Source organism: Zonotrichia albicollis, chromosome 31 (genome assembly GCF_047830755.1).
Source record: "Zonotrichia albicollis isolate bZonAlb1 chromosome 31, bZonAlb1.hap1, whole genome shotgun sequence".
Lineage (NCBI taxonomy): Eukaryota > Metazoa > Chordata > Aves > Passeriformes > Passerellidae > Zonotrichia > Zonotrichia albicollis.
In genome coordinates this window covers 5,233,719-5,261,567 of record NC_133849.1, presented here as the reverse complement: position 1 = coordinate 5,261,567, position 27,849 = coordinate 5,233,719, and the positions used below count along the sequence as shown (strand labels likewise).

The following is a 27,849-nucleotide window of genomic DNA, read 5'->3' as shown; positions in this document are numbered from 1 at the left end:
TGAAATTAAGGGGCTCTCAGGCAAAGATATGGGAATAGGAATACCAGTTCTTTACTAGTGTGTACAATAAAGCAAACAAACACCAACAGCTGCGGCACTGACAGCAAACAGAGCCCGGAGCCAGTCCCGGCCTTTGGGCTGCGGCGCTTTCCCCTTGGGTGCAGTTCCGGGCACGGCCGGCAGGGGCGCTGGTGGCTCCCGCGGGGCGGGGCAGCGCATCCCTCCCATGGGAACCTCTCTGAACGGGAATAGACCAATCCCTTCATCTAACTCTTTCACTTTTTTACCTTCTATAGCCTTTCTCCCGTGTTTTGAAAATGAATTTGGAGAGGGCTGCCTTTTAACTGAGCTCCTAGTGTTTCCATAAGGTTCTTCCTGTAGAGAGAGAGAGTTTCCCTGAACAGCCGGAGCTGTGGTTACCAAGGGGACGTAGCACAGAGCAGGACGGGGTCAGGGGAGGATATCCCGCCGTGGCTCGGTGGGAGTGTGGGCAGGGTCTGCTGCCGGAATCGGCAGAGGGGGATGTTCCTGTGGAGGCCGAGGCGGAGCGTGGGCAGCCCCCACATGGCTGATGGCGGCTGATCCGGCAGCTGCCGGCAGAGCAAAGGCAGGTGGGAGAGCCCGGCAGCAGCGGCGGTGCCCAGCGCAGGTGGCACGGGCAGGGCAGGCAGGGATGGGATGGCTGGGACCCCCCCTGGGTGCGGTGGGCGCGGTGAGCTCGGAGCAGGCGGCAGGACAGAGCAACCCCCATCTTGCCCAGCATGGGCGGCAGAGCGGCCGCGGGCCAGGCAGTGGGAGCAGGGCACACAAATTGAGCGAGAGCGCCGGGGCAGGTGGAGCTGCCCTGGGCAGTGAGGCCGCACCTGGGATGGAAAGCGGGGCAGGCGGAGCTGAGGCGGGCAGCGAGCCGGGACCCGGGACAGGCGCCTGGGCCGCAAACGGAGGGGGCAAGACCTGCAGAGGATCCCACTCTCTTTCTGATTTTTCCTCTTGTTCCCCTCCTTTCATTTCCCCTTTTTCGTTTCTTGTTTTGTCTTTGGTGTTCCGAATACTTTAAAGATTTTTATTCTCCTAAAATCTCCTGTCTAACATATGGCCTATTCTCTTTCTTTTAGATTAAATGGGGTTTTTTTACAAATAAATCCTAAAACATCTAAACTTCTGCTTGGATACGTTGAGATAGTCTATGAGCTAACTCACAATCTCCTAATGTTGTTTCTCTCATAACCTTTTTATTTATCGTTGGGCAAATTAAGCATCTTTCAGTTATTTTCTTTGCTGCTCCAAACATCCCAGTGCAACCATAGTTTCTTAGAAAATGATCACACAAAGCTTGAGTACCCCCATGGATTTTCTGATGCATGTCTTCTATTTTCTTCCTGGTAAGCACATTTTATTAAGCAAATATCTTCTATCAAGAAGTTTCCATTTCCCTGATTTATCTTGTTCCCTTGCTATCTTGTTTAATTCTTTTTTCTCGGCTTCCCTAAACTTTGGAATTTCCAGTTTTTCCTCGTTTGGAGTTAATATTAACATAACTCTTTCAGCTCCATTTTCTGCTGCATCCTTAGCTTTGTGATCTGCCAAATTATTTCCTCCTCTTTCTGGGGTCTTTCCCTTTTGGGGTCCCCTAATATGTACTATAGCTATCTCTTTTAGGTAATTGTAATGCCTCTAAAACCTCTAAAATAAGTTCCTCATGTACTAGTCCTTTTCTTCTTGTCTTAAGTAATATTTTTCTTTCAAAAATTTTTAAAGGCATATACTTCCCTAAAGGCATACCTTGAATCAGTATATATAGTTCCTTTATTTTGTGTTAAATATTCTAGTGCTCTTTTTATAGTATTTAATTCACAAGTTCGTGCTTACTAGTTTAAGGTTAATTTCCCTTTTTCCATAGTTTGCATGTTTTTCCCATCGACTACTACATACCCTGTATTTTCTCCTTTTGCAAGGAGGTGTATCTCTGTTAGCTAACATAACTCCAAAAGGACTCGTTTTTTTCTTTTTTTTTCCCTGTATCCAACTTACTGGTTTTCTGTCTCATTTTTCAAGATCTTATCTATTCATCTTCTGCCTCTGTTTTTCACATTCCCTAACAACCTAAATACCACTTTTCTTTCAACTACACACGCAAAAATAAAAAACTTTCTTCTCACACTACTTTCAGTACAATACACCTCCCTCCAAGGACATATGGTAAGGCCTAAAATGTTCAATCCACATTACCTATACTTTCCTTCATCTACATTCACTCACTTTTATTTCTCACTCACTTCCACACATTCTTTCCCACCCTCAGGACACAGAGTGGATCCCTGTTGACAGAGAATCGCGGGTCCCTGTGTCCCCCCCTGGCCTTGGGGTGGCCTCTGGGTCTCAGTATCTCCGGGCCTCCTGGGAGGGCCCTGACTCTGCTGCCTCCGGTGCTGTTCCCCTGTGGGGCTGATTTGTGTGTCACTCACACTCTTTAGCCACGGCCCCCTCACAGGCCCTGGGGACAATGGCCCGTTTGCAGGTCACCTGTACCTTATGCCACAGCCCCCACACGCCAGGAGAACAATGGCTTATTTGTGGGTCACACACTCCTCTTTCCACAGCCCCCCTTCCCACCCGCCCGGGAAGCTGAGGCTGATTTTGTGTGTGACTCACTCTCACACACAACAAGACAACAATAAGGTAGCTTTTGTTATGAATGATCAAATCGAGAGCCAAACTTATAAGAAAATTTAGCAAAAATTTATTATTTGTCTGCAAGACTCAAGTTCGGTTGTCAAAACCAGCACAGCCAAGGGTGAGCGTCGAGCCCGGGTTCGGTGCTGGGTGAACACGGATCTGACCTGCGAATGTCAGAGTCTCCCCCTGTTCACAAATGCTGCCTGACGCAGCGAGTTCTTTTACAGTTTAATCTGCTCCAGGCAGAGATGACCGAATGTTCTTTGTTTCTCTTCCCATGCATAACCTTGGCTTTACCTGTGCAGAGGTGGACAAAGACTCAGTCCCGGTGTCTGATGTTGTCAGTAGACTCCAGGGAAGTCAGCATTCACATGCAGCAGGGTGGGGCTGTGGATCATTGTGGTAGCTGTAATGTCGAGGCGTTAATCACTCTTGGCTGGACCTGGTGACCCGGGGAAGCCAGCGATTATCGCTCTGGAAGCTTCTGTTCTTTCATTAAAAACCCCGATGTTTATCTCACCCAAGTCCAGGAACTAGATGTATATGAATAAGACACTGCTCCTGACCAGGATGGTCAAGAGACATAATGTGGATTTTACAATATTTTATACATTAATAGCATGAATTATCTCTACCATATACTACACTTTCACATCACCTATTACAAGTTTAGGTGTTTCTGGCCAGTCCTGGTGCTCTTGGATATCCCTCAGCCCAGCTGTGCTGTCCAATCCCAGATGCTCTTGAGCATATCCTAAATCCGGCTGAATTTTGCTCAACCGTGGATGCTCTTGGAATGTTAATTCCTCAACCCAGCAGGTTTTAATTCTGGATGCTCTTGGGCTCTCTTATCCCTCAAAGCAGCAGACTTTTTAGGAGCAATTTTGTCCCGTTTCCTAGTGGTTTGGGCTCGGCAACTCCTCTGCTCCCTTGCTCCGAGGGGTCCAGCCCCTCTCTGAGACCCAGTCCCAGTTACCCCGTGGGATTCTCTCACTCCTGTTAACATTCACTTCCTCTCTTTCCTGGCCGCTTACTGCGGAAAGTTGGAAACGTAGCGTGGGAGACTCCAGCACTCACTTGGCAGGTCTGGGACAACCAGCCCGCCTCTCATTCACACACATTCATCCCTCTGTACCTGCCCCCCTGAGAAATACTTACCAATCCCTTTTCCTTCCCGGGTTCTTTGTGCACATTACTACTCTTAGGGGGCCAATTACCGCGGTTGTAGGGAGCCTTTCCCCTTCTCTTTGTTTTGTTGTCTCCTTTTGTCCACCATAACCTGCTTCTGTCGGTCACCCCAGGGGAGACAGAGCGAAGCTGCCAACGGGGCAGGGCGCGCCTTCCCCACTCTGACTCTCCTAAAGCACCGGCAGCGAGGTGTTAGTAACCATCCTCTGCTACCAAATTGTGAAAAACGCCAATCACTTGCTTTTAAAATTTTAAAAGTTTAATGGTAATAAAATAATTTTAAAAAATTGTAATTCAATTAGAGTAATAACAATTTGGAGAAGTCAAATTAGGACAATATGAGACAATGTCTGGGTACCTTTTTCTGGGCAGCACAAGCCTGAAAAAGAACACATGTTAACACAGGATTAACCCTTAGAAACAATAGCCCTTTGCGTATTCATACACTTCATACATGATGCATAAATTCCATTCAAACACAGGATTCTGTCTGGTCAGTGCCACCTTCTTCCTCTGAATCCTAACAGCGCCTTCGAGGCAGGAAGAAGTTCATTTCTTCTGATAAGAGAGAAATAAATTATTTTTCTCTGAAAGATTTAGGTGTCCTGTGGCTGCTGTCTCACTGCAAGCCATTCCTTGAAAAAAAGGCTCTTACCAAGCATAGTTTCTATTTTAACATTTTTTTAATAACCTAAATCTATATTTAACCAACTATTTAAGAGAATTAATACAGCAGTACTTTCTAACACACGACATATAATATTCATTTTAATATATGCGAAAACCCAATCACAAAATATGCATTTTTTACAAGTATAATCCCACTTACTTTCAGTCTCTCCCAGTTTGGTCCCAGCTGCCACCAGCATGGTTCCAGTGACTTCCTCAATCAACTCAGTGAGTCCCAGTATGATGCCATTTGCTCCCAGTTGCTCCCAGCCAGGCCCAGTATGGGGGATGATGTGCAGGGAGTGCTCACTGTGACACTCAGTTCCTCCCAGTATTAGTCCAGTCAGTCCCAGTATGATCCAAATATGGGCCCAGTGTGCTCCCAGTCTCTGCCAGAATAAACCAGTTGTGCTCCACATGGTTCCAGTTGCTCTCTTTCACCCTCACTTTCCTTCTTGTCACTCCCAGTATCTCCCAGGGTACCCCAGTTCCCTCCACCATCTTTCCAGTTCCTTCCAGTATGATGCCATTTGCTCCCAAGCACTCCCAGTCAGCCTCAGTGTAGTGGCACTCACTGCCACTATGATCCTAGCCATCTTCAGCACCATCCCAGTTCATCCCAGTATATCCCATTTACCCCTGACATGGTCTCAATTGCCCTCCCCCAGGCTCCTACTCACTCCCAGTGTGATCTCAGCATGATCCCAGTATGATGGCAGCATGGAGTCAATACAAACTCAGTACAATCCCAGTATGATGCCAATAGGATGTCAATACCAAGCCAGTAAAGTCCCAGTCACTCCCAGTATGATCCCAGAATGATCCCAGTGTCCATCAGTGCGATCACAGTCTGCCCTGGTATGGCAATATGATCCCAGAATAATGTCAGTACAAACCCAGTACAGTCCCATTATGATCCCAGTACAATCCCAGTATGATGTCAGTATATCTGTACAAGCCCAGTACAGTCCCAGTATGATCCCAGTATGACATCTGTAGAAGCCCAGTACACTCCCAGTCACTCCCAATACGATCCCAGTCCAGCCCAGTCCCTGGCAGTGCTGCCACTGCTGGGATCCCGCAGCCCTGTGTGCGCTCCCCCCTGGCGGATGTGCCGAGAGGAGCCCCAAGGGCTGGCAGTGCCCAGGCAGGGTCCCCAGCAAGGCCCAGTTTGGATGTGCAGCCCCCAGTTTGCCTCTCCTTTGGCCCGGGCCGGGTTCCCCCCGCCCGCAGCGGCTTGAGCAGCCGAGAGCCCCGCGCTGCCCATCCCGACCTGTCCCGGCTCCATCCCCGCTCCTGCCGCGGCTGCGAGGGCTGCGGGAACGGGGCAGCGAGGGTGTGGCTGCTGCTGGGGGAGGAGAGAGGGAAGGGCAGGGATGGAGGGGAAGGAGGAGGTGGGGTTAGGGAGGAGGAGCAGGGAGAGGAGGGATGGAAGAGGAGGAGCGGGAGGAAGAGGAAGAGGAGGGACAAAGGCAGATCGAGGCAGAGCTGATGGAACCACGAGGCTGAGCTGATGGAACCACGCAGTCGATCCCTGCCTGAATTCGCAGCCCCCACCTGTGGGATCATCGTCCCCCCATCGTGCCTGTGAGCGGGGAGTGGGAGCTGGGCCCGGATATCCCGGGGGGTTCCTGGGTTGGGGTTTTTGGGGATGTTTGCAGAATGAAGCAGTCCAAGGCTGAGCGGAAAAGGCCCCTTGGGGGGACATCGGGCGGTGGCGGTGGCGGCTGCCAGCAGAGGCAGCCTGGAGGAGCAGAGCCCTGTGTCCCCAAGGAGCCCAAAGTGGGGAGCCCAGAGAGGGGGGAGCGCCGCCATTGGCGGGAGCCTCAAGAGCCTGGAGAGGGGCAGGGGGACTCCTTGGAGCCACTGCAGCCCAGAGCAGGGAATGAGGGGAGAAGGGAGCCTGGGAGCCCAAACAGCCCCGGCATCCCGAAATGGGGAGAGCAAAGCTGGGGGAGCTTTTGGCATTGCTGGGACTGCCAGCAGCCTGGGCAGGGCGGGCACCGAGGAGTAGGGGGACCCTCAATCCAAGCGTGACCCCAGCAGCTGGGAGAGGGGGGAACCTCCGAACACCAGAGGGGAGGGACCAGGGACGGGGAACTCCTGGGAGGCTTTTTCAGGGCTGAATCTTGGTGTTTGGGAGGCTTTTCCGGAGCCCAGATGGCCAGTGACTTGTAGAGATGGTCTTGGGCAGAGGGACCTTCAAACTCAATGTGTGTTGGGGAAGATGAAACAGGAAAGCCTTATAAATACGATTGTCTGGCAAAAGATTTTTAGAATATGGAAAGTGTAAGGAAGACTGAAATGAAAGCAAGCTCTGAGATACCTGTTAGTGAACAACTGGAAAACAATGGTGTGGCCCAACTGAAGGTAATTCCCCTTTTGATGAAACAATTCCCTCTGCTTGCAGACAGATCCAAGGGTCACAGCAGACCCCACTAGCTCAATAGAAGGGGTCCAAAGAGGAGTTTTTAGGGTTGAAAATGTGACACAGTATGGTGATGTAATGATTTTTATAGGCTGTTTGTAAAGGCTATAGGATTTGTATCTTGTACTAGATTGGTTGGTGAGAAATAGAATATTCAACACAGAAGAAGATTTATTGTATTGTAACGGGACCCTTACTCTCTTACGCTCTTCTCCTCTTACTCTGTTACCCTCTCACCCTCTCTACCCCTCTCTTCTCTTGGGCTTGCTCCGAGCTGTGCCTGGCAGCTCCAAGCAGGGCCCTGCACCCAGGCCCTTTGCAATAAACCGCAAGTTCCACGCCCTGGCTGCAGAGCTCTCTCGTCTCCATCCGTCCCGACCGTCCTAACCCCCAGTGCTCCTACAAACGCTCTCATCCCTTGTTTTCCCCAATCCAGGATTTCCCATTGCCAAGGCCTGGGAGGCTGCGAGGAGGAGGAAGATGCCCCAGGACACTGAGGCAGGTGAGGAGGAAGTCAGTGCCCCTTTCCCCTCTGTGCTGCTCCATCTCCCAGCCCAGCACGGCCCCGGCTGCAGCTCAGCCCTGGGGGGGATCTCCTTGCCCTTGCCTGTGGCACGGAGGCAAATCCCATCCTGTCCTTGTCCTTCCTTCCCCAGAGCAGGAGCTGAGCATGGAGAGCAGGGAGGAGAAATGCCCGCGGCAGAACCTGGTGGAAGAGGCCGTTTTGAGCGGCTCCACGGCGCAGGAAGGCAACGGGGAGGAAAAGTCCCGGAGATGCCGCACGAGGAGGGGCTGCAAACGCAGCCGGTGGGGATCTGAGGGGGAAAGAGCCAGCCTGGGCCAGGAAGGCGGCCGGAGACGGAGCCAGAGCTCGGAGCTGGTGCTCCATGAGCAGCTCCATGATGGGGAGAAGCCCCACACATGCGAGGAGTGTGGGAAGAGCTTCAGTGTGAGCTCCAACCTGATCAGACACCAGAGGATCCACAGTGGGGAACGGCCCTACAAGTGTGGGGAGTGTGGGAAGAGCTTCAGCCGGAGCTCCAGCCTGATCATGCACCAGAGGATCCACACTGGGGAGAAGCCCTACGAGTGTGGGGAGTGTGGGAAGAGCTTCAGAGACAGCTCCAACCTGATCAGCCACCAGAGGATCCACACTGGGGAGAAGCCCTATGAGTGTGGGGAGTGTGGGAAGAGCTTCAGAGTGGGCTCCAGCCTGATCGTGCACCAGAGGACCCACACTGGAGAAAGGCCATACAAGTGTTCCGAGTGTGGGATGTGCTTCAGCCAGAGCTACAACCTGATCACGCACCAGAGGATCCACACTGAGGACAGGCCCCATGAGTGTTCCAAGTGTGGGAAGAGGTTTAAGACCAGCTCTGTTCTCCTCCAACACTGTCGGATTCACAGAGAGGAGAGGCCCTTCCAATGCCCCAACTGTGGGAAAGGATTCACGTGCAACTCCCACCTCATCACCCACCAGCGCATCCACACTGGGGAGAGGCCCTACGAGTGTGATAAATGCAGGAAGAGGTTTCCGACCAGCTCTGGTCTCCTCCAGCACTATCGGATTCACACAGAGGAGAGGCCCTTCCGCTGTTCCGACTGCGGGAAGGGATTCAAGCACAACTCCCACCTCATCAGGCACCGGCGCATCCACACTGGGGAGAGGCCCTACGAGTGTCCCCAGTGTGGGAAGAGCTTCTCCAGCAGCTCTCACTTGACCCGACACCAACGGAGGCACCACTAAGGGAAGCCCTGTGAGTGCCCCGAGTGCAGGCAGAGCTTCGTGCGCTGCTCCAGCTCCATCCCCCACTGGAGGAGGCACTTTGGGCGCAGCCCTGGTCACTCACATTCCCTGTGATCCATGTTGGGAACACACCTGGCTGCTTCTCCTTTTTGTTTGGCCTTAATTTCCCTCTACTTCACCTTCATCCTTTAAAAACACCCAAAACTGGGTTAAATGAAGGAAATTGAATATATCTGAAGTTCCATAATTTCTCAGTTGTTTTAGAGGGAACTTAGGATTTGGGGACACGTTCTGTGTGGAGTGCTGCTGTTGCTAAGAGGCAGGAATTTGATCTCACCCTTCTTGTGTTGCTAAGAACTCCTCCCCTGACCCAAACCCCAACTCCACCCTTGGGATACCCTATAAAAACTCCACAGCCCTTCCTGTGCCCTGTCTTTGAGGGATAAGAAATGGATTCCCAAAGGATCAGCCCTTTTCCCACTGGATTCCAAAGGATCAGCCTCATTTTTCACTGGATTCCTTGAGGATCAAGCTTTTCCCGCTGGATTCACAGATGATCACCTCTTTTCCACTGGGTTCCCAGGGGATCAGCCCTTTTCCCACTGCATTCCAAGAGGATCAACCTTTTTCACTGGATTCCCGGGGGATTCTGATTCTGTCACTGCTGATTTTTTTTTTGTACTACTGCATTTGTATTTGTATTTTTTCCTAATAAAGAACTGTTATTTCTACTCCCATATCTTTTCCTGAGAGCCCCTTAATTTCAAATTATTATTACTAGTATTATTATTATTTATAGTAGTAGTAGTAATCAAAGGATTGGCCATGTAAAATAGTTCATGAAATATATAAATGAGTTTATGGTTATGCATGAGGGTCTATGAATATGCAACATGCTGATGTAATCAAGCCAGAATAATTGAGGAGTGTCCCCGAAAATAACTGGGGGGTCTTGGTGGCCATAACAACCTTTGCTCCTTGGTCCTTGTCTCACATGACATCAGCCTGTTTCATATTCATAGACTCTTTGCATATCCATAAACTCATTTACATATCCTAGGAACAAAATTTGCTTCATCCTGTTTGGGGTCCCACCCCCGTCCCAGCTCAATTTGGGGTGTCCCATCCCTCTCCCAGCTCATTTCTGGGATGCCATACCGCTCCCAGCTTAATTTGGCGGTCCCATTCCCCTCCCACCTCAATTTGGGAGTCCCGACCCTCTTATCTCCGCTCTCCCTCCCCTTTCCCATCGTTCCCCCAGTCCCCTCCCCCGTGTTTGGTTTTGGGAGCTTCAGGCCCCTCCTGCTCCTTTTTGGGCTCCCGACCCTGTTTTGCATTAATTTGGGGTCCCCCCCCATCCCCAGGGTCACCTTCCACCCCCCCAAATTCCTCTCTTGGCAACTGTGAGTCATCAGCGAGACGCGCTCTGATTGGCTGGAAATTACCCCGCCTGGTCCCTGAGTATTTACTGCAAAGAGAGGCCTTGGTCTGTTCCTGGCAAGCGATGAGTCAGAGTCGGGCCAGGCACTGATTGGCTGAAAATCGCTGAGCGGGGCCAGTGCTCTGAGTTTCTGCCCAGCAAGTGGATCGTCGTCAGTGGTGCGCGTTCCGATTGGTCGGGATCAGTTTTGGGGTGGGGACAGGAGGAACTGGGGTTACTTGGGGTTTACTTGGGTTTATTAAGGGTTTGTTTGGGGTTTATTTGGGGTTATTGATGGACTATTTGGGGTTTATCTTAGGTTTTACTTGGTTTATTTCTGTTTATTTCGGGTTGTTTGGAATTATTTGGTGTTCTTGTGGTTAATATTGGTGTATATGGGGTTTTTTAGGTGTAGTTGACACCAATTGGTGTTTTTTGGGTTTAATTTGGGGGTTTATTTTGTTATTTTGGGGTTGTTTGGATTTGTTCGGGGTTATTTGGGGGACTTTTAGGTAATATTTGGGGGTTTTTTGAGGTATTTGGGGTTTATTTTGAGTGTTTTGGGGTTATTAGGGTTATTTGGGGTCATGTGGGGTCAATAAATCCGGCACTGTTTCTCCTGCAAAAACGGAAATTTTTCCTTAAAAATCTGAGAGTTTTTCCCCAAAAAAAATGGAATGTCCCTTAAAAATCCCGGACTTTTCCCAGCCAATATCAGCGTGCCCTGCCCCAAACCATCCAATCACCGCGCTTCATCTCCCAAATTAACGAATCACGGCAGGTACTGCCCCAAACCAACCAATCACTGCGTGTCTCCCCTCAGGAACACCCGCCTCCCTGTGCTCCGATCCAACCAATCACCGCACGCCTCCACTCAGCACCTCCCGCCTTCTTTGCCTCTATCCAACCAATCACCGCTCGCCTCCCAGCCGATCTCCTGTAAATCACCACGCCCTCTTTGAAACCGACCAATCACTGGGCATCTCCCCTCAGCAACTCCCGCCTTCCCGGCGCGTACCAGCCAATCAGAGCCAAGCCCAAAGCTGCGTCCCCTGACCCCAGGGCCGGGCATGGAGCCGGCGCCCCCTCCCCCGCCCCGCCCCCCGGGACCCCCTCAGGGACCTCCGGGAGCCGCCCCGGGCTCGGGCGGGTCCTGCGGGAGGCGCTGGAGAGAGCGGGGGAGGCGCTGGGAAAGGACGGGGGGCTCCGGGAGCTGCTGAGGAGGCGCAGGGACAGGTGAGGGGTCCTGGAGGGGTCGTGAGGGGAATTTGGGGAGGGGTCTTGAGGAGGTTTGGGGGGAATTTGGGGAGGGGTCCTCGGGGGGTGTCACGATCCATCCTCACGGACGGGTTTCATGATGGTTCATGGATTTGATCTCAGGGTGCAAAAAGAACCGACACAGTACAAGGGGGTTTGCAATGATAATTGTAACAAATGCACCTTTATTGAATGAGCACAGCAAAATGCGATAGAGGGATTAAAGGAGAGAAAAAGATAGAGGAAGAGAGAGACAAAAGAGAGTGAGAGAGAAAGAAAGAGGTGATAGAGCTACCAAACGTAGAGAAAAATCATTTGGTCCAGTCCAGTCGAGGATCCGCTGTTACGTCGGGGAGATCTCGAAGTCTCTCGCTAACTCAGAGGTTTTTATTATGATAACTCTATTGGAAATTGCAAGGGAGGGGAAACAGATACAATAAGGAACAGATGTGACAGGTAGTCCATGCTCTCAGCAGTAAGCGAGAGCCATTGTCTTCTTGGTCCAGCAGTCACAACCTGCAGGCAAACATCTCGCTTTGGTCAGCTTGGCTCCCCCACACACCTGCCCCGGGCTGGGGGTTTCAGTGCCAGTCCTTGGAAGGAGCAGAGGGGCCTTTTCACATGGGGGTTCCATGTCTCAGTCCTTGATGGAGAGGCTCCTTACATCTCAGTCTGTCTGTCCCGGTGGTTGTAAAACAGGTGAGGGTCTTCTGTGGGGGGACCACCTGAAACTCAGGAGAAGTCCAGCCAGGCCGAGAGGTGGGACAGCTCCCAAGGCTGTTGTTGCACAAAGGGCACGGTGTCTCTTCTTCTTCTCCTTGGGCTCCGAGCAGCACACAGCAAACACCACCTGTGAGAACAATGGCTTAGCACTGTGCTCTCAGGTCTCAGGCACATGACTTTCTCTCTTGGAGCCAGAGATTTCAGACAGGGGGGTCTTCTCTTCAGTGGTCCCCCAATGAGGATCATGAGGCAGATGAGGGAAAATTCGGACAGACTCTCACACGACCCCATGACTCACTATTGTCTTGAGGGATCTGCATCAGCAGAACTCTGGAGCATCATTGGTGAGTCTGCAGAACTCGCCGTATGTTGGTAGTATAACCCAGAAAAATAGGGACGATAGAAAGAGAGGAAATAGAGTGAGAGAGGGAAAAAAAAGGATAGGAGAAGGAGGGGGAAAGGAAAACAATAAACAAACATAATATTGATTATCATAACAATTTTCACAAATGGTTGATTAATTAAAACAATATTACTTTTAAAACAATATTTAAATGGTTAAAACCAGTCACAAATAATCAAAAGCAAAAGCAATCAACACGTATTAATACAAGCATTAACTTTAAAAAATTATTTTCTAAAACAATTCACTAAAAATCAAACGTATTTTCCACAAAATCATAAATGGAAATCAAGGATTATTCCAAAACACATAGGCTTCATTCATAGTTGCCTTGTGTCAAATGTCATGCAGATGTCCACAGTGTAGAGGACATCAGCCAAGTTGTGTGCATTAACTATAGACGTCAATCTCTTCAGCTGTTTCATGCTCCAATTAATAATGAATAGGACTGCTGATAAAATAAAACCAAACAGAATTAGTATCAAAAGGATAACAATGGGATGACACTGTTCAGGACACCCGTGTGTCCTAGGGTGACGTTACGATGCTTGTATCCCCATTCATATGTTCTGTGCCTTTAAGACTGTCTCTGTAGTGTGAAAGTTTTGTTTGGGTTTTTCTTATCAAGGACACGGAGACGGGGCAGTGCATAGTTCTGCTTTCGCCTTTTTGCTTTGCTCTCTCTCTCTCTCTGGCTCTTACTTCTGCTTCACTTCTGCTTGCTTTTGCTCCTGCTCATTAGCTAGTTTAGCTAAGCAGTCCAAATTCCTTCCTGGACTGTTTCTCCTTTCCTTTTTTCAACCTTCTCGAACCTGCTCCGGACTGGGACCTGGGAACACCGAGAGTTTGCACCTTGTGGCTGCAGCAGCTGCCCCAGCGCCGGAGGAACTGAGAACAGAGCGACCACCCCTGAGAAAGACTTTCTGAATTTGTCACCTTTTTCAGAGCGGTGTCATCCGGCATTGTTCATTCTGTGTGCTGGGGGTGCTGTGCCTGTTAAATAAACAGGTTCTTTCCTCTTCTCTCTGAGGAATCCTTCCCAAACTGGTTGGGGGGAGGGGCCGTGTGGGTTTGCTTTCTGGAGGGGCCCCCTTTGGAGATTCTCTACCAAATTTGCCCTAAACTGGGACAAAATCTGGTGCCCAACATGTGGGGCTCGAGAGAGTGGAAAAACCCTGTTTTGAGTGCATTTTGGTTGCCATTACTCTGTGTTTGTATAAAGCAGTTAATACCCATGCTTTTTGAATTCATAATGTCTGTTGGGGTGAAGGCTTGCATGCATTTCTGGTCCCTAGGGTTTTTAGAGATCTTAATACCTCCGTGGTCCCTAGGTTTATTTTCTTATCCAGAAATAGCTTTAGTATTGTCCCTAATATGTAGTTTTTATAGCAGAGGGGCAGTGACCAGAATAGCTATCCTGCTGGGCTTGGTGGTAATGATGTGTAAAAAGTTTATAAACATGCTGGGGTCTGCTCCAGGTATGAATGGTTCATGGCTATGGTTATGCATCCAGTTTGTTAGAGGAGGAGCAGCAGGGGATCAGGCATTTCAGCCTTTGCTTTCCTTCTTCTCCTATGAATCTGTTGCGTCACTATTGAAGGATGTTGATTTTCCCCTGAACGTTAAAGAAACCATCTTTCTGGTATTCAGTCTGGTAACCTTCCTCTATACAGCCTGCTGCTTCTCTAGGATGAGGGCTGAGATTTCTAGACGAGCTGATGAGACCCCTGACTCAGGAGTAGACCCCGGTGTGGAAAATCCTAAGTGGTGTGGGAAATGGGAGGATATGGGCCAAATCCTGAAGGAATTCTCTGACCCTATAGTCTGGGATTTTCCCCATGAGCAAATTCAGAACCCAGCTGAGGTGGGGAAATATCTGAAAGAGAAGTACCAGGATGAGCCTAAGGAGAGGAAGGTCATTGCAGTGAGCTGGGCCCTGGCTTGTGCTCATTGCTCACTGCTAGATCCTGTCGGGCAGCAGACAGAGGCAGGGGGCAGGGAGATAAATCAGCAACTGTCCCGGTGACTCAGGCTGCAGCCAACAGCCCAGGCTCGAAGCCAGCAGCCAAACCAGATAGTGAGCCCAAGCCAGCAGCTAAACCAGAAAATAAGCCTCAACCAATGGCTGTTGCTGCCAGCACTAGAAGTGGGAAATGCACGGACAAGACCAATCGACCAGTGGATGATGAGGATGATGATGATGAAGGAGAAGGAACCTCAATGCCTCCTGACATAAAATCAGGAGTCAAAGCAGCAGGTGCAAGATCAGATGCAACTATTGAGTCCTTTTCCCTGAAGGAGCTTCGTGGTTTACGGAAGGATTACATGTGGGGACGGGGTCTGTTTCTACTGCTGGTGTGACAGGGGGTATTGGAATATGAATCCCAATATTACCAGTTAGATTCTGCCTGGGCCAGTCTGACCCTTGCTGCTAGGCCAAAGGCGGGAGCTGTGGTGTATCACCCCAGAGACACCTTTAGCTTGCTGGTGGTTGCAGCTGGGCACTAAACAAGTCCAGGCTTGTTAGGAACTCCGTTTACCTCAGGAGGAAAGCTTCAGGCGATGGTAAAGAGAAAAAGGAGAGGATTCTGCTGGAGGGTTATATCCAGAGGTTTATTCCATGGTTACAGAGGTCTGAATCTTAAGAACAGCTCCAACACAATCCCGACCGCATGGCCTGATTCACCTTTTAAGCTCCCTGGGCAGGGGGAGGGGAGGGGACAGGTGAGCCACCAACCAGGTGGGAGGGGCGGGGTCTCAGGAGAGGATGGCACCTAGACAGGCCAATGACCTCTGGGCCTGAGGGGCATCCTTTGAACTTGGCCAACCACACAAGGCCTTGCTGGAATGTTAAAACTGATTGACAGGACTCACTCAGCAAGGGGGCGAGGGGGGAAAGGAGAGAGGTATAGGCACACCTGGGTAAGGGACCCGGAAGTTTAAAGCACACTGCAACAGTCACTGTCCATATAGTAGGAAGTATAGCTTCCATTTGGGACAGAAGAAACCCAAGAGCCATTTAAGAGCATCAAGAAACAGGAATAGGCATCCTTTAGAGCCATATCAGTAAGTTCCCACCATGGCAGGGAAGCAGTGCTGGGTTAACCCATCAATACTCCACTGTTAGACATCAAAGACCAGAGCCCTGCTCTGAGGTCCTGCAAACCTCTCCTACCTGAGGCAACACGCAGCTCCAGAGACAGAGGATCTGGCAGGGACACAGCAGGGAGTGGTGGCAATGCAAAGACCTGAACACTCAAGGGAACAGAGCTCCCATTGATGGAATAAGTACATCAGACATATAGCCTGGTGGGAAAGGAAATCTCCAAATCAGGCAAAGCCACTCTGATATCCCCTTTCTCCAATATGGCAACCTATCATCTGCTTATATCTCCTTTCTTCTGTCACTTCCTTTCAACAAATACTTGAAATTCTCTTTAGTGTTTAGATTTGAGAATCTGCAGATTGTTACTGATCAATTCCAGCTTTATTCTTACTAATTAGAGATACACTGGTCTTTAACCTACTCCAGGGCCCTCATGTGAATTCAGAGGTTGTGACAAGCAGGAATTTCTCTAGTGACATTGAACCCAGGGACACCCAGCAACATCAGCCCCAGGGTAATGCCTCAAAGTGCTATCCCTAGTGACAGAGCCAAGGCTCCCAGTCTTCACGTCCCTGCTTGCCACCGACTCATTCTCATATATGGGCTGGTCTGCATTCATCTGGAATGACAGATAGGAACCATCACTGTGGTAAAGTCAGGTTGGAGCAGTATGAGGCTGGAGAACAGCATTTGGCCTCTGCAAGTCTGTAGGATGTCCACTGAGCAGCTAAAGCCATGGCAGGCTGTTCCAGCTCTTCCAGCCTAGCAACAGCTGCAGCTCTTACCCGAAAAGTAGTGCCACAGGCAGAGAGTGGAAACTGGTACACAACAAAGGCATTGTTTGTTAGGACAGGGACACAGCCAGTACTGTGTCCACTGGCCAGTTGCACTGAGCCCAGGGCAACAGGTGGCAGGGTGACATCTCGAGAAACAGCAATGGGAAACTGGCCATCTGGTGTGCAATGAGCTGTCACTGGAGAAAAAGATGGAATCAGCCTTGAGCTCAGAGATAAGAGAGATGGGAAGGATGCTCTAACATCACAACCAAGACAAGACCAGCAAGTCCTGCAAGATGTCCTGCCTTTAACCCACAAAACAAGTGCTAAGTATGGCAAGACAAGTGCAGCCAGTTCCAACAACAACACCGATGCTGGGCATAAAACCAGGTGTGTTGCAATAGAGTGGAAAATGCTGGACACTTGACTGGGACATGATATTCCTGGCAGCCAAAAACATGGCCCTGAGCCACCTGCAGGAGTGGTACACACCAAGCGCTGGCTTGCCCTGCCAGTAAAATCAGAAATCCTGTTTTGCAGCAGCTCAGGAGGGAGGGAGAACAGGTGCTCAGGCTTACCTGTGTTACCAAAGTAGCAAGGTTTCACCCTGTCTCTGGGGTCATAGCAGCAGCCTCGTGCTTCACAGTCTCCCTGGCTGATGGGCAGGGAGGCACACGGCAGCCGGTCCTGGCTGGGAACAGCCAGACAGACACTGCTGCTTGGAGCATCCAGGGCTGCAAAAACCAGCAGGTCTTTGCAGATAAAGCACAAGAGCAGGGGGACAAAGACATGAAGGACACAGGCTGAAGGTGTCCTGGTGATTCTGCATACAAATCAAAGAAAGTGAGAGTTAGGTGAGGGTCAGCCACACGGCCTGGATCTGGCATGGAAGCCTGCTCAGGAGGGACCTGCATTTCCATGAAGCAGAGACTTCCCCTGAGGCCATGTACAGGAAACTGGACCTACATTGGATCTGTCAAGATAAGGCATTCTAGATTGACTCGTGGTAATTAAGAAAACCATTGTACCTAGTCTCCAGTTAATTCACTGAACCTGCTGAACTCATGTAGCCAGAATATGGCTGGGAGACATGATGTACATATTCACCTGCTGACCCTGCAGAGAGGCACAAGTCCTTAGCAATTTGGTGGCCCCTATGTCCAAACCTTTTTTCATGGAGATTTCTGCACAGCAGTAAGTCCCCTTTCCTAGCCCCCAAGCTGACTAGGAGCAGCCATCTGAAAGGAATGGTACTGATCACCAGAAGATTCTGACAGGTGCTTGTATCTTACCAGGAAGGTCCACAGGGCACCTGAGCAGAGTCTCTTAACGAAGAACGTTTTGCCCAGCAGCATCTATTCCTTCAAGCCCAACCAGTATAAAGTAATTGTGATCCTAGGGAAAAGCCACACCAGTCAGGACAGCCAGAGCAGCAGTAGTTACAGTCCCAGCAGAATCCCTAAAGCCACTCACCCACTCAAAAGACATAACAGCCTGCATAAGAGACTGGTATTTTCCTGGAGCCTTCTGGAGTCCCAGATACCAAGAGCCCACAGCCAGAGTCATTCTGCAGAGCATGTGCCTTCCATTCAGTATCTAGGGAAAGAGGACACAGCAGCAGGGGCTTCAGAGTCCCACATTGCAGATTAGACCCACTACAATCCTACCTTTCTATAGGAAATAGGGACCTAGACAATATTAGGGTCGGGAACAGCAGTGAGAGTATCCAGCAGCCAAGACATCTAGATCCAGGCACAGCACTTCACCAAGTCCTTGATGGCTGTGTCATATAAACATCCCCCAGATTATGCAAGATGCACAGAACTTCAGTAAAGTACAACAGCACTGCACATCAAAATCTGTTCCTTTACTCTCCTTCCATGCACCTCTGCGTCTGGGCAAAGATATGGCTAAAAATGCCTCGATATTGCCTCACCCCATGTAGTCAGCGCAAATGAAACATTCCCTTCCCAGCCTTGTGGTAAGGTGAGCTGTAAACTTTTCTGGCCACAAGTCAGCAGGGTAGGATCAGAAAAAACACTGATAGGAGTCCCCAGAACCAAAGCCAGGGGGCCAGGAAACACCCAGAAGAGCATAGCTCCTGATGCAGCCCAAGACCACCCTACAACAACCATCCTGCTCTCTTGCTAGGCTCTTAGCCTAGTCCTTTTAAATTGTGAAGCCAGCTGGGACCAGAAATTCCCAGGTGGACACAGCCCAGCAGTTTATCACCTTCCATTGCCCTCACCTGAACTCAGCAGAGTCTGCTGGTGCTCTTTGAAGAAAAACAAAGGGCAAGAGTTGAACTAATGTCAAGAGATGGGTCTGTATTCATACTGTAGAGCCCCAGGAGGGTCTTCAAAGCTTCTTTCCTACCCTGAGTTCCTCCCACAGCTGGAACACATAGGAAATCTGGTTGCTTCTCCCCATGCACCCTATTGCTGCTCTAATTGCTCAATACATGGCATGAGTGCAAGAAACAGTGACAATGCTCTTTTATTCTTTTTAAGATTATACATGTTCAAATGCCAGACACAGGATGCTGACACAAAAGCACAGAAAGAGCCCTCCACATAAAATCTGTGAGAAATCATGGAGCTCAGAAGGCCTTGCACACCTAAACAGTGACGATTCCCCATAAACACTCTTGGTTGTGGACTTACAGCCCCTGTTTGCAGTGTGTTTGTGTGGGGATGGTTGCAGGACTGGTTCAGACCTGGCTGCTAAGTGGCAGGATGCTCTCTGGGATCCCTACCCCCAAAAAGCGGCAGGTGGGCCCCTGAGATGGGCTTGAAACACAGGCAAGGGGAGCTTCTGTGATCCCAGAGAAAACTGCCTGCCAGCAGCCATTGCCTGCCTGTAAGTGCAAGGTGTCATGGAGAGTCTCCTCCCCAGCCACACATCAGGCAGCCACACCAAGCGAATGCCTCATGGGCCATCTTTCCATGCATGTTTCTGCATTCATGCCATGAAACTGTGAATGTCTTTACAGTTCTGCCTTTTAGCAGATCCTCCAGCTCCTGGATGTCTGCACAGCACCGTACAGCATCAGTACCCTGGCCCCAGCCAGCCCTCACCACAGGCATGGTGGGTGGGCAGCAGCTGAGTCTGAGGGAGGCATTTCCTTTGCCCTTCCACCTTAGCCCACAGCCCATCTTTGCTGCACACCTGTGCAAGATGCCATGATCCCAGCTGGTCAAGAAGGTCACTGTGCCTACCTCTGCTAATTTCATGCACCAGCCAGGATGGCTGCTCCACAAAGTGTAAGACCTTGTCAGCAGCTATGCGCAACAGGCAATGGATCTTGGCAGCTTGCCTGCGTAGCTGAGGCTTGAGCAGCCCTCATGAACCAGCTGTGCTCCCCACAGTGCCTGCCAGGGCACCAGGCAGCAACAGAGTAGAGACACCAGGGAAAACATTTGGACTTTGGCAAGGAGGGAGGCTTCATCTCTTTAAAAGCCTGTAAGAACTGTGCATGCCCCAATCACATCATCACTGTATGACAGCCAAATGCTTCTTTTGGCTGCATTACCTGCTGATAACTGGGTAAAAATCAGTAAAGTACTTTGGAGCTATAGGGAGGTACTTTTATTATACATTAACCCATCAATACTTCACTTCTGATAATAAAAAAGAATGTCTACATGGACTTGAAGAATAATTCTACATGAAAGAACCCCAGAAGTGCTGTAGATCTGCCAAGGAGTACCTGTGCTGAGAACAGTTTCAGGTAACTGCCCTTTCCTAGTTCCTACACAAACACCAAATAGCTGTGTTTGATCATGTAGGGATGGAAGGCTCTTCAGATGAGCCTGAACTTCAGGGAAATTAAATGCTTTGTTTGAAAGAAGTTGTTATGGAAAATGGAAAGTGGAAAGCAGCCTAGCTGAAATGAAACAAGCAAGTCTCTCTTCCTCAGAAATCTTTTCCTCACCCATTTGATCATTCTCATGCATTCCAGTGACCCAGTTGTAATCACCAGTTTAGACAGCAGCCAAGACCACCACAGACAGAAGGACATGCAGAGGATGAAGGTAGGTGAAGAAAACCTCTCTGTGGACCACTAGTCTAATCAATGAGTGCCATGGGCAACAGGGAACTTTGGAGACAAGGTGGTAAGGTCATGAACACTGCTAGCTGGCAGCTACCTCATGTCAAAGTGTAAACTCTCATAAACTTTACATTCATTAGACGAAAGTCCATGAACCTACATGAACTTCCATAAACTGCCCTGGCAGCATCTGAGCTGATGCAGAAATTCTGCCCAGCAGACCAGCTACTAGCCAAAAGTTGTTGACAGTTTGGTTTTTCCACCAAAGCATTGAATATGGCTCTCAAAGAAGTAAAATAAGATTTAAAATGAACAACTAGAAAATTGTTGCACCAATCCAAGAGAACAAGGATGACTTAGAACTCCCTTCTGTAGCAAAGGTACAAAAACTTTTGCAAGGGATGGAGATCTTCACTCGCTCCTCTGAGTGGAAGGGAAACTCACCTTAACACACTGCTTTGCAGTAAACACAGTATGCCCCAACAAAGCCCTCAGCCAGGCCTCTTGCTAATTCCCACCAAGTCCCACATCCCCTATCCTTGCAAAACCTTCTAATCAGTTTTGCCTGCAAATATGTCACAGTTCAGGAGAGACAGAGGGTTAAGGTCAGACTGAACAAGATGAGCACAGCAGCAAGGGTTTTCTACCAGCCCCTGCCATTGCTCTTGGGACCCCGCCGGTACGCAGGCCCTGGGCAGTCTTGGGCAGGAAGCCTCCAGCTCTTTTTTAAGCCCTTGCAACACAGCCGACACGCTCTGCTGCCTCCCAGAGCACCTAGGGAACTTCCAGAGCACTAGTTCCTCATAGTGGAGTCAGACATCAAGAAAACAAGAACCTGTGCATGCCAGCTTCCAGCTGCAGGTTGGGTGAGCTGCTTTGGTAAGTGCAAGGACAAGTTGCCAGGTTGCAATGGCCTATACCAGCCTCGGACAAGTACATCTCTGTCCTAGCTTGGGAAGCCATTTCCCAGAGACTCTTTCAAGTTCTGGGTTTCTCTCTTCTCTGTACTTTTCTCTTTTTTCCTCTAGGAGCCCTTGAGGAGTTCAGAGTCTCAAGGTTTTGTCCCCTTTTCTTACATCTTCGTTTAGTCTCACCCAGCAAGTCCCTTCTTGTCTGTTGTCATGTCTGGAGACCTTTCTAGCCTTGCTGGATAGATATTTTATACTCTCCTCTCTTGTAAGGCCAGACACCCCTAGGGAGAGAGACTGGGGCTATTGCTGTGCAATAGCTCTGAGGAAAACACAATGGCTTGTCCTTTAGCAAATAACATGCAGTATGAAGTTTACTAATAACATCAGGAAGATTTCAGGAACAATGAAGGATGGCTCACAGCACTGAGGGCTTGCATAATCAATACAGAAGAGCAGAAAACCCAAATGTCACTGAAGTACTTGGAAGATGTTCTTGTGACAGTGAATATCTGTGAGTGCCTCAGAAGGACACTGTCCCCCTACCACGATTTCTTTAACAATTAAGTCTAGATAAAAGAAAAAGAAAACAAGTTTTTTGAGCACATTACAGATTTCCTAATCTCTGTTGGCTTCTGCAGTTGTTTGAGATAAGGTGTGACTTCAATGAACAATTAATACCAATAAAAGTCTTAGTTTCATAACACAGGGCAATCTAACAAATGATTAACTAGTAAACATTGACTGACTCAGCCATGTGACTCAAAACCTGCTCTTGAACTAACACAGACCTTTGGGATATAAACTCAGATTCTGACAGCCAGAGTCACTCCCTCCTGAGCCACAGACGAAAATGGAGCTCCTGGGAGGAGCCACTATTGTCCTCCTGGTTTGCATTGCCTGCCTGCTCTCCTTTGCAGCATGGAAAGGAAGGTCTGGGAAGGGGAAGATGCCTCCAGGACCAGCTCCCCTTCCCATTCTAGGCAACCTGCTGCAGGTGAAACCAAGTAACTTGGCAAAAACCCTCCAGAAGGTAAGGCCACTTCCTCTGTTGTTCTGCTTTGGGTGAGAAATCTGTGGGACTTGTGTGTGGGGTCAGCCTGTGACTATGGCTCAATGACTTGCAATTCCAGAGGAGCAGAAAAGTCATGGGGACTGCAGCTGCTTCCCCTCACTGCTGTTGCCATGTTGTTTAGGACCTGATAAGTGGGACCCATCTGCACAGCCACATTTATCATGAGAGACCCAAATCTTGATGTTACCAATGTGTGAGGCTAACTGCCTGCTGTGGGAGGCAGCAGCATGGAGACTTTCCCACTCTTCCTCACTATTTGCTCCATGGCCATGTTCTCTCTTGCATTTTTACAGCTCAGTGAAGAGTATGGACCCGTTTTCACAGTGCACCTGGGCTCTGACCCAGTGGTGGTGCTGCATGGATACGATGTGGTGAAAGAAGCCTTGGTCGATCGCGCAGACGAGTTTGCTGCCAGGGGACACATGCCAATTGGAGACAGGGCTAACAATGGATTAGGTATGTTTGCTGACTCAGCTCCTTCTGAAGGAGAAGGGAAGGGGTTGTGGATGTGATCCAGATTAGAGCCGGAGTGTACCTTGCATGAGGGAAAACTGCATGGGGTGGGTGCAATCCACCTGGAGAGGGGAAGACAGAGAAGGCTACTGCAACTCAGAGGGTGGGAGGTGGCAGAGAAGGGGAGCCAGATTGCTCTCAAAGATGGGCAGGGAAATGGCAAGGGGCAGCAGCCAGCAGCTGCAGCAAGGGAAATTGTGTATGGGTGAGTATGTATTATTCACAAGGATGTTGGGCATGTAGTGGAGAAGGCCAAAAGCAGGCAGTTGGACCGCAGAACTGCAGTACGCTGTGACGCTGCCATGTCAGTGCTCTCCAGGGACAGGATTCACTGTCACCATGAGCCACTGTTCATCTCACAGCCAGCATGCCCGGGACATGTCTTTCCTCTTCTTTCTTCTTCTGCAGGGATTGTTTTTAGCAACAATGAGCTATGGTTACAAGTCCGGCGGTTTTCTCTCACCACTCTGCGGAACTTTGGAATGGGGAAGAGGAGCATTGAAGAGAGGATACAGGAGGAATCTGACTACTTGCTGGAAGAGATCAACAAAACAAAGGGTACAATCCATTTTTAATATATCTTATGTTTGAAAAAATAGGCTCTATTAAGGGAGCTCACTTATTTAGCATGGAATGAAGTTCCTATGGATTTGGTCCATGCACCAGCTACCCCTCATTATGAAGCCGAAATAATTTTGTGATCATGTCCTGTTCTGTTTGGAGGACCCTTCTGTGTCACTCAGAGACTGATCTGATATTTCCACTAACAACTGGAGTTCAGATTACCCGCAGTAGCCATAAGTAGACATACAACATTTCATGGGGTTTTTTTTAATAGTCTGTAACGTTTCTGAAATCACAGGAAGAGCTTTTGACCCAACCTTCATGCTGAGCTGTTCTGTCTCCAATGTCATATGCTCCATTGTCTTTGGGAAACGATATGATTATAAAGACAAGAAGTTCCTGGCTCTGATGGACAACATGAACAACATCTTTGAGATGATCAACTCCCGCTGGGGACAGGTACGTTCAGTAGGCATTTCACAGTGGCGACATTCTCCCAGGGAAGCAGGAGGCCTCCTTCCCAATGAAGTTCCATTTCAGTCTTCTAAGTAGGACCCCATCAATGCTCTGCTGCACTGAAGGCATTTCATTCAAGAGCAAGAAACTCCCTCGCCAAAGCTGGAATTGGCTTTGCCAGCTAAGTACAATAGTTCCCAATAGCCCTGGACAACTTTCTTCTCCACTTCTAAGGTTACTACTACTACTACTACTACTACTACTACTACTACTACTACGCAAGTCCCGCCAGACTGCTCAGCCTCATAGTCCTTCTGCTTGGCTCAGTTGACAGGGTTGTGGCTTTTCTGGGCATTTGGTTAGTATCAAAGGATGGGGCAAATGTCATACTAGGGACCTTCCTGTTTCTTTCCTTCCAGCTCTACCAGATGTTCTCAAATATCATGGATTACCTGCCTGGCCCACACAACAATATATTTGGAGAATTTGATGCTCTAAAAGCCTTTGTAGCAGAGGAGGTGAAGTTGCACCAAGCCTCCCTAGATCCCAACTCCCCTCAGGACTTCATCGACTGTTTCCTCAGCAAAATTCAGGAGGTAAGGAGAAGATGGCCCCAGTTTGTCCCCAAACACACCTATGCTGAGTCCTTTCCTCTCATAAGTAACACAGACATGGGGATGACCCCTTCCCAGTCAGCTGTGCAATGGGAAAACAGCAACAATACCCCAGATACTGCCTGTGTTAGAGCTTACAGCTCTGGGTCTGCGTGCTCACCAGCCACCACTACTGTTTGGAGAGCAAGAGCTTCCTCTGCTTTCACCAAAACACAGGGACTTTTTCAGTCTGGTCTTGCAATTCTTTCACTGGAAAGCATTAGACACAGCAGACAAGCAGTAGAGTTCCATTCAGTGCACAGCCTAAAAGGAGGTTGGTATTGAGTTTACTGCTCAAGGCTGCATTGCAATGCCCCAGATGGCTGGGGCCCCTTAGCAGAGAAATGCCACAGCTCTAGGAGAAAACAAAGGTCTGAGATGACACGTGAAAGGGCCACTTTCTCTCATCTCAGCCAGAGGAAAAACAAAGCCTTTTCCTTAGGAGAAAGATCGTCCCAATTCCAGTTTCCACATGAAGAACCTGATAACAAGTGCTTTCGACTTGTTCCTTGCTGGAACTGAGACAACAAGCACCACTGTACGATATGGGCTCCTGCTTCTTCTCAAATATCCAAAGATTCAAGGTACCAGTTTGTGACCTCTTCCTCTCTAGCTGTTCCCCTGGGCTGGGCACATGACTAACACCACATCCTTGTCCCAGATTTTCCCTTCATATCTCTCTCTCTCTCTCTTTCTCTCTCTGAGACCTGACTGTGTCCACATCTTTATTTAGCCAAATCAATGCAAGTTTCTTTGCATGGGCAGAAGTGTTAGCTGTGTTCCAGTCAACATCAAAATCAACTTAATGCTCCTGCCATCTGAGATTTGTTACTAGTTTACAGCAACCTATTTAGATGGGTTTGGTTTTATTTACCCATTTGATGATTTGTGCCTCTCATGACAGAGAAAATTCAAGAAGAGATTGACCAGGTAGTAGGACGATCAAGAAAACCCTGTGTGGCTGACCGGACCCAGATGCCCTACACAGATGCCGTGGTCCATGAAATCCAGCGCTTCATCTCTCTTGTCCCCCTGGCTCTCCCTCACACTGTGACCAAAGACACCAGCTTCAGAGACTACGTCATTCCTAAGGTGAGCTCCCTCCAGTTCAGCAGTTCTTAGGCTGTCAGTTACAAGCCACAAGTTAGAACTGTTGTGGCGTGATTTTGTTTTCACCCAGTCCTTTCTGAGGGGTTTATCCTCAGGCAGCTGGAGCTGACTTGCACTCCCTTCTTGATGCTCTGTGGGCCAACACTAAAACAGTAGCTCTGATCAACACTTTTGTTCCCTTGCTCTGAAGCTTTACATATTTGCAGAAGCACATTAGGTTCACAAACTAGAGCAGTGATTCTGCACACAAAAGACACCAAAGTTGAGGAGCAGCTCACCACCATCCAGGATAGCCTGGGCACATGCTTGGGAGCAAAGTCAGTTGCTGGTTATTGAGCACAGAAAGACTCTGAGCCACAAAATGCTGTAGGTGATGTTTGCATTGAATGGAACAAGCCAAACTTGTTGGCTCTGTTCTAGCACACTTCCTGAGGCAGTCTCTGCTGGCCACTGCCAGAGACAGTCTGGTGGGCCAGAGCAGCCCTGGCTTGGCCTGGACCACTGCAGCAGTGCTTGTTGCTCTTCTGGGTGAATGTGGGCAGCTGGGAAACAGCAGTACATGGGCTGCTGGTGGAGTGATTTCCAGCTCTCTGTGCAAAATCATCAGGCAGGACCCAGAGAACTGCTTAGCCATCAGCAGAGAACTCTTGTGTCATCGCTGCTGAATACTCCAGCCCCTGTAAACGGCTGGCCAGGAAGTGGGGAGGTAGAGGATTGTGGCAGGCGAAATTTGTGAGGACAGGGGAATTCCACAGGAACTTCTTTTCCACGGCCTTGTGTGCTTTTGATATTTTGGACTCATAGAAAAGAAGTGACATGGTGCATCTACAAACTAATTATTGTGAAACACCAAGAAAGCGAAGAATTAGGTGGGGTATCCCCTGATGACCAGAGCAAGGTCAGAATGAATGTTTTGAAGATGACAGGGAGATTTCAGGAAGAGCAGCCAACAACTGCTGTGACATTCAGTAGGGTCTCCCTAAATCTGCCTCCTCTAAAGAAGGGTCTCCAACGGGAAACCAAAGGCACATGTAGGGTTATACAGGGAAGCACAGTCTCAACTTGGCAGGCAGTCAGATTGAGTGACCTCATTTGCCAGCCTTTCATGTTCTGCTCTTCTTGTGTTACTCCAGGGCACCACAATTTTCCCTGTCCTCACTTCTGTCCTCCATGACAGTAAAGAGTTTCCAAACCCACATGAGTTCAATCCTGAACATTTCTTGAATAAGAATGGCAGCTTTAAGAAGAGTGAATTCTTCATGCCCTTCTCAGCAGGTAAGGCACAGGTTTGCTCTTTTCCTCTCTCTGTCAGCCTCCACCTCTGGTGATCACCCTGTCTTTCCCTGCTGTTCTTCCTTCACACACCCATCCAAACTGTCAGGGGTCTTTTGCCAACAAATTCTTCTCTTGAAAATGTCCTTGGTAACTTTGACAGTTGTCTCACTGCTATGGCTGTGTGTAGTAAACAAAGCTGTGCGACACAGCTGCTTAGCACAAACTCAGGTCTACTCAGAAACTCCCATTGAGTTCTATTTGCTGCTCTCACTTTCAGGAAAACGAATATGCCCAGGAGAGGGCCTGGCACGAATGGAGATATTCTTACTCATAGCCACCATCTTGCAGAACTTTACTTTGAAGTCTGTTGTCAACCCCCAGGAGCTCAACATTACCCCAACTCTGAGTGGGACAGGCAATGTACCTCCTGCCTACCAGCTCTGTGCTGTCCCCCGCTGAAAAGCACTGAACCACTCTCCAGTGTCCTGAAACTGGCTATTCTTTTACATGTTCTTTACTAAAATCAACAGCAAGAGCACTGGCCCACTTTTACCAGGCCTTCAGGAAGGCAGTCCAAACACAAGGCACAAAGCAGAGACCTCTGAAGCCTCCCAGAACTCCACCACATCGCAGGAGGCTCCGGCTGACACTGCAGCCTCTTGCACGGATGCTCTGTCACAGGATCATTGAGTGCAGTGGCTGCATCAAACAGCCACTGTTGGTTTTCTCTCCAGCACAGCTCCCCTGGCTCTCCCACAGCATGTATCCCTCCAAGACCTGGTTTTGCAGATGGATAGTGCTGCATGTGTGTACATTCATGATCCAATAAACAAAAATCTGTTTAGGACAAC

The 27,849-nt window shown here is 49.3% G+C and overlaps 2 protein-coding genes and 1 pseudogene across 4 annotated transcripts in view; 2 read left to right on the top strand and 1 right to left on the bottom strand.

Annotated features, from left to right (window-relative positions):
• LOC141725816 (uncharacterized) overlaps positions 1-27,849 on the top strand; it is an 80,825-nt gene that overhangs the window by 4,953 nt on the left and 48,023 nt on the right. The window contains exons 2-4 of one of the 3 annotated variants that reach the window (XM_074529874.1): positions 7,398-7,463; positions 7,623-11,364; positions 20,355-20,438. The exons of the other annotated variants lie outside the window; for them this stretch is intronic. Coding sequence (XP_074385975.1) covers positions 7,398-7,463; positions 7,623-8,708 — 1,152 coding nt within the window. The 3' untranslated portion in view covers positions 8,709-11,364; positions 20,355-20,438. Of the gene's footprint in view, positions 1-7,397; positions 7,464-7,622; positions 11,365-20,354; positions 20,439-27,849 lie in introns of those variants that run through there. 3 annotated transcript variants of the gene reach the window in all.
• LOC106629181 (zona pellucida sperm-binding protein 4-like) lies at positions 14,655-20,438 on the bottom strand (annotated as a pseudogene).
• On the top strand, positions 22,158-27,848 carry LOC102073503 (cytochrome P450 2C19). Its single transcript, XM_074529906.1, has 9 exons — positions 22,158-22,385; positions 22,721-22,883; positions 23,349-23,498; positions 23,803-23,963; positions 24,380-24,556; positions 25,056-25,197; positions 25,518-25,705; positions 26,857-26,998; positions 27,276-27,848. Exons 1-9 carry the CDS (start codon positions 22,206-22,208, stop codon positions 27,455-27,457), a joined length of 1,485 nt encoding a protein of 494 aa, XP_074386007.1. The 5' UTR covers positions 22,158-22,205; the 3' UTR covers positions 27,458-27,848.

Excerpts from the sequence above, each read along its gene's own strand:
- LOC102073503 (XM_074529906.1), top strand. The coding sequence starts at position 22,206 with ATGGAGCTCCTGGGAGGAGCCACTATTGTCCTCCTGGTTTGCATTGCC. Across the intron at positions 23,499-23,802 it reads AGAGATCAACAAAACAAAGG|GAAGAGCTTTTGACCCAACC; the intron begins GTACAATCCATT and ends CTGAAATCACAG. Across the intron at positions 25,706-26,856 it reads GAGACTACGTCATTCCTAAG|GGCACCACAATTTTCCCTGT; the intron begins GTGAGCTCCCTC and ends GTGTTACTCCAG.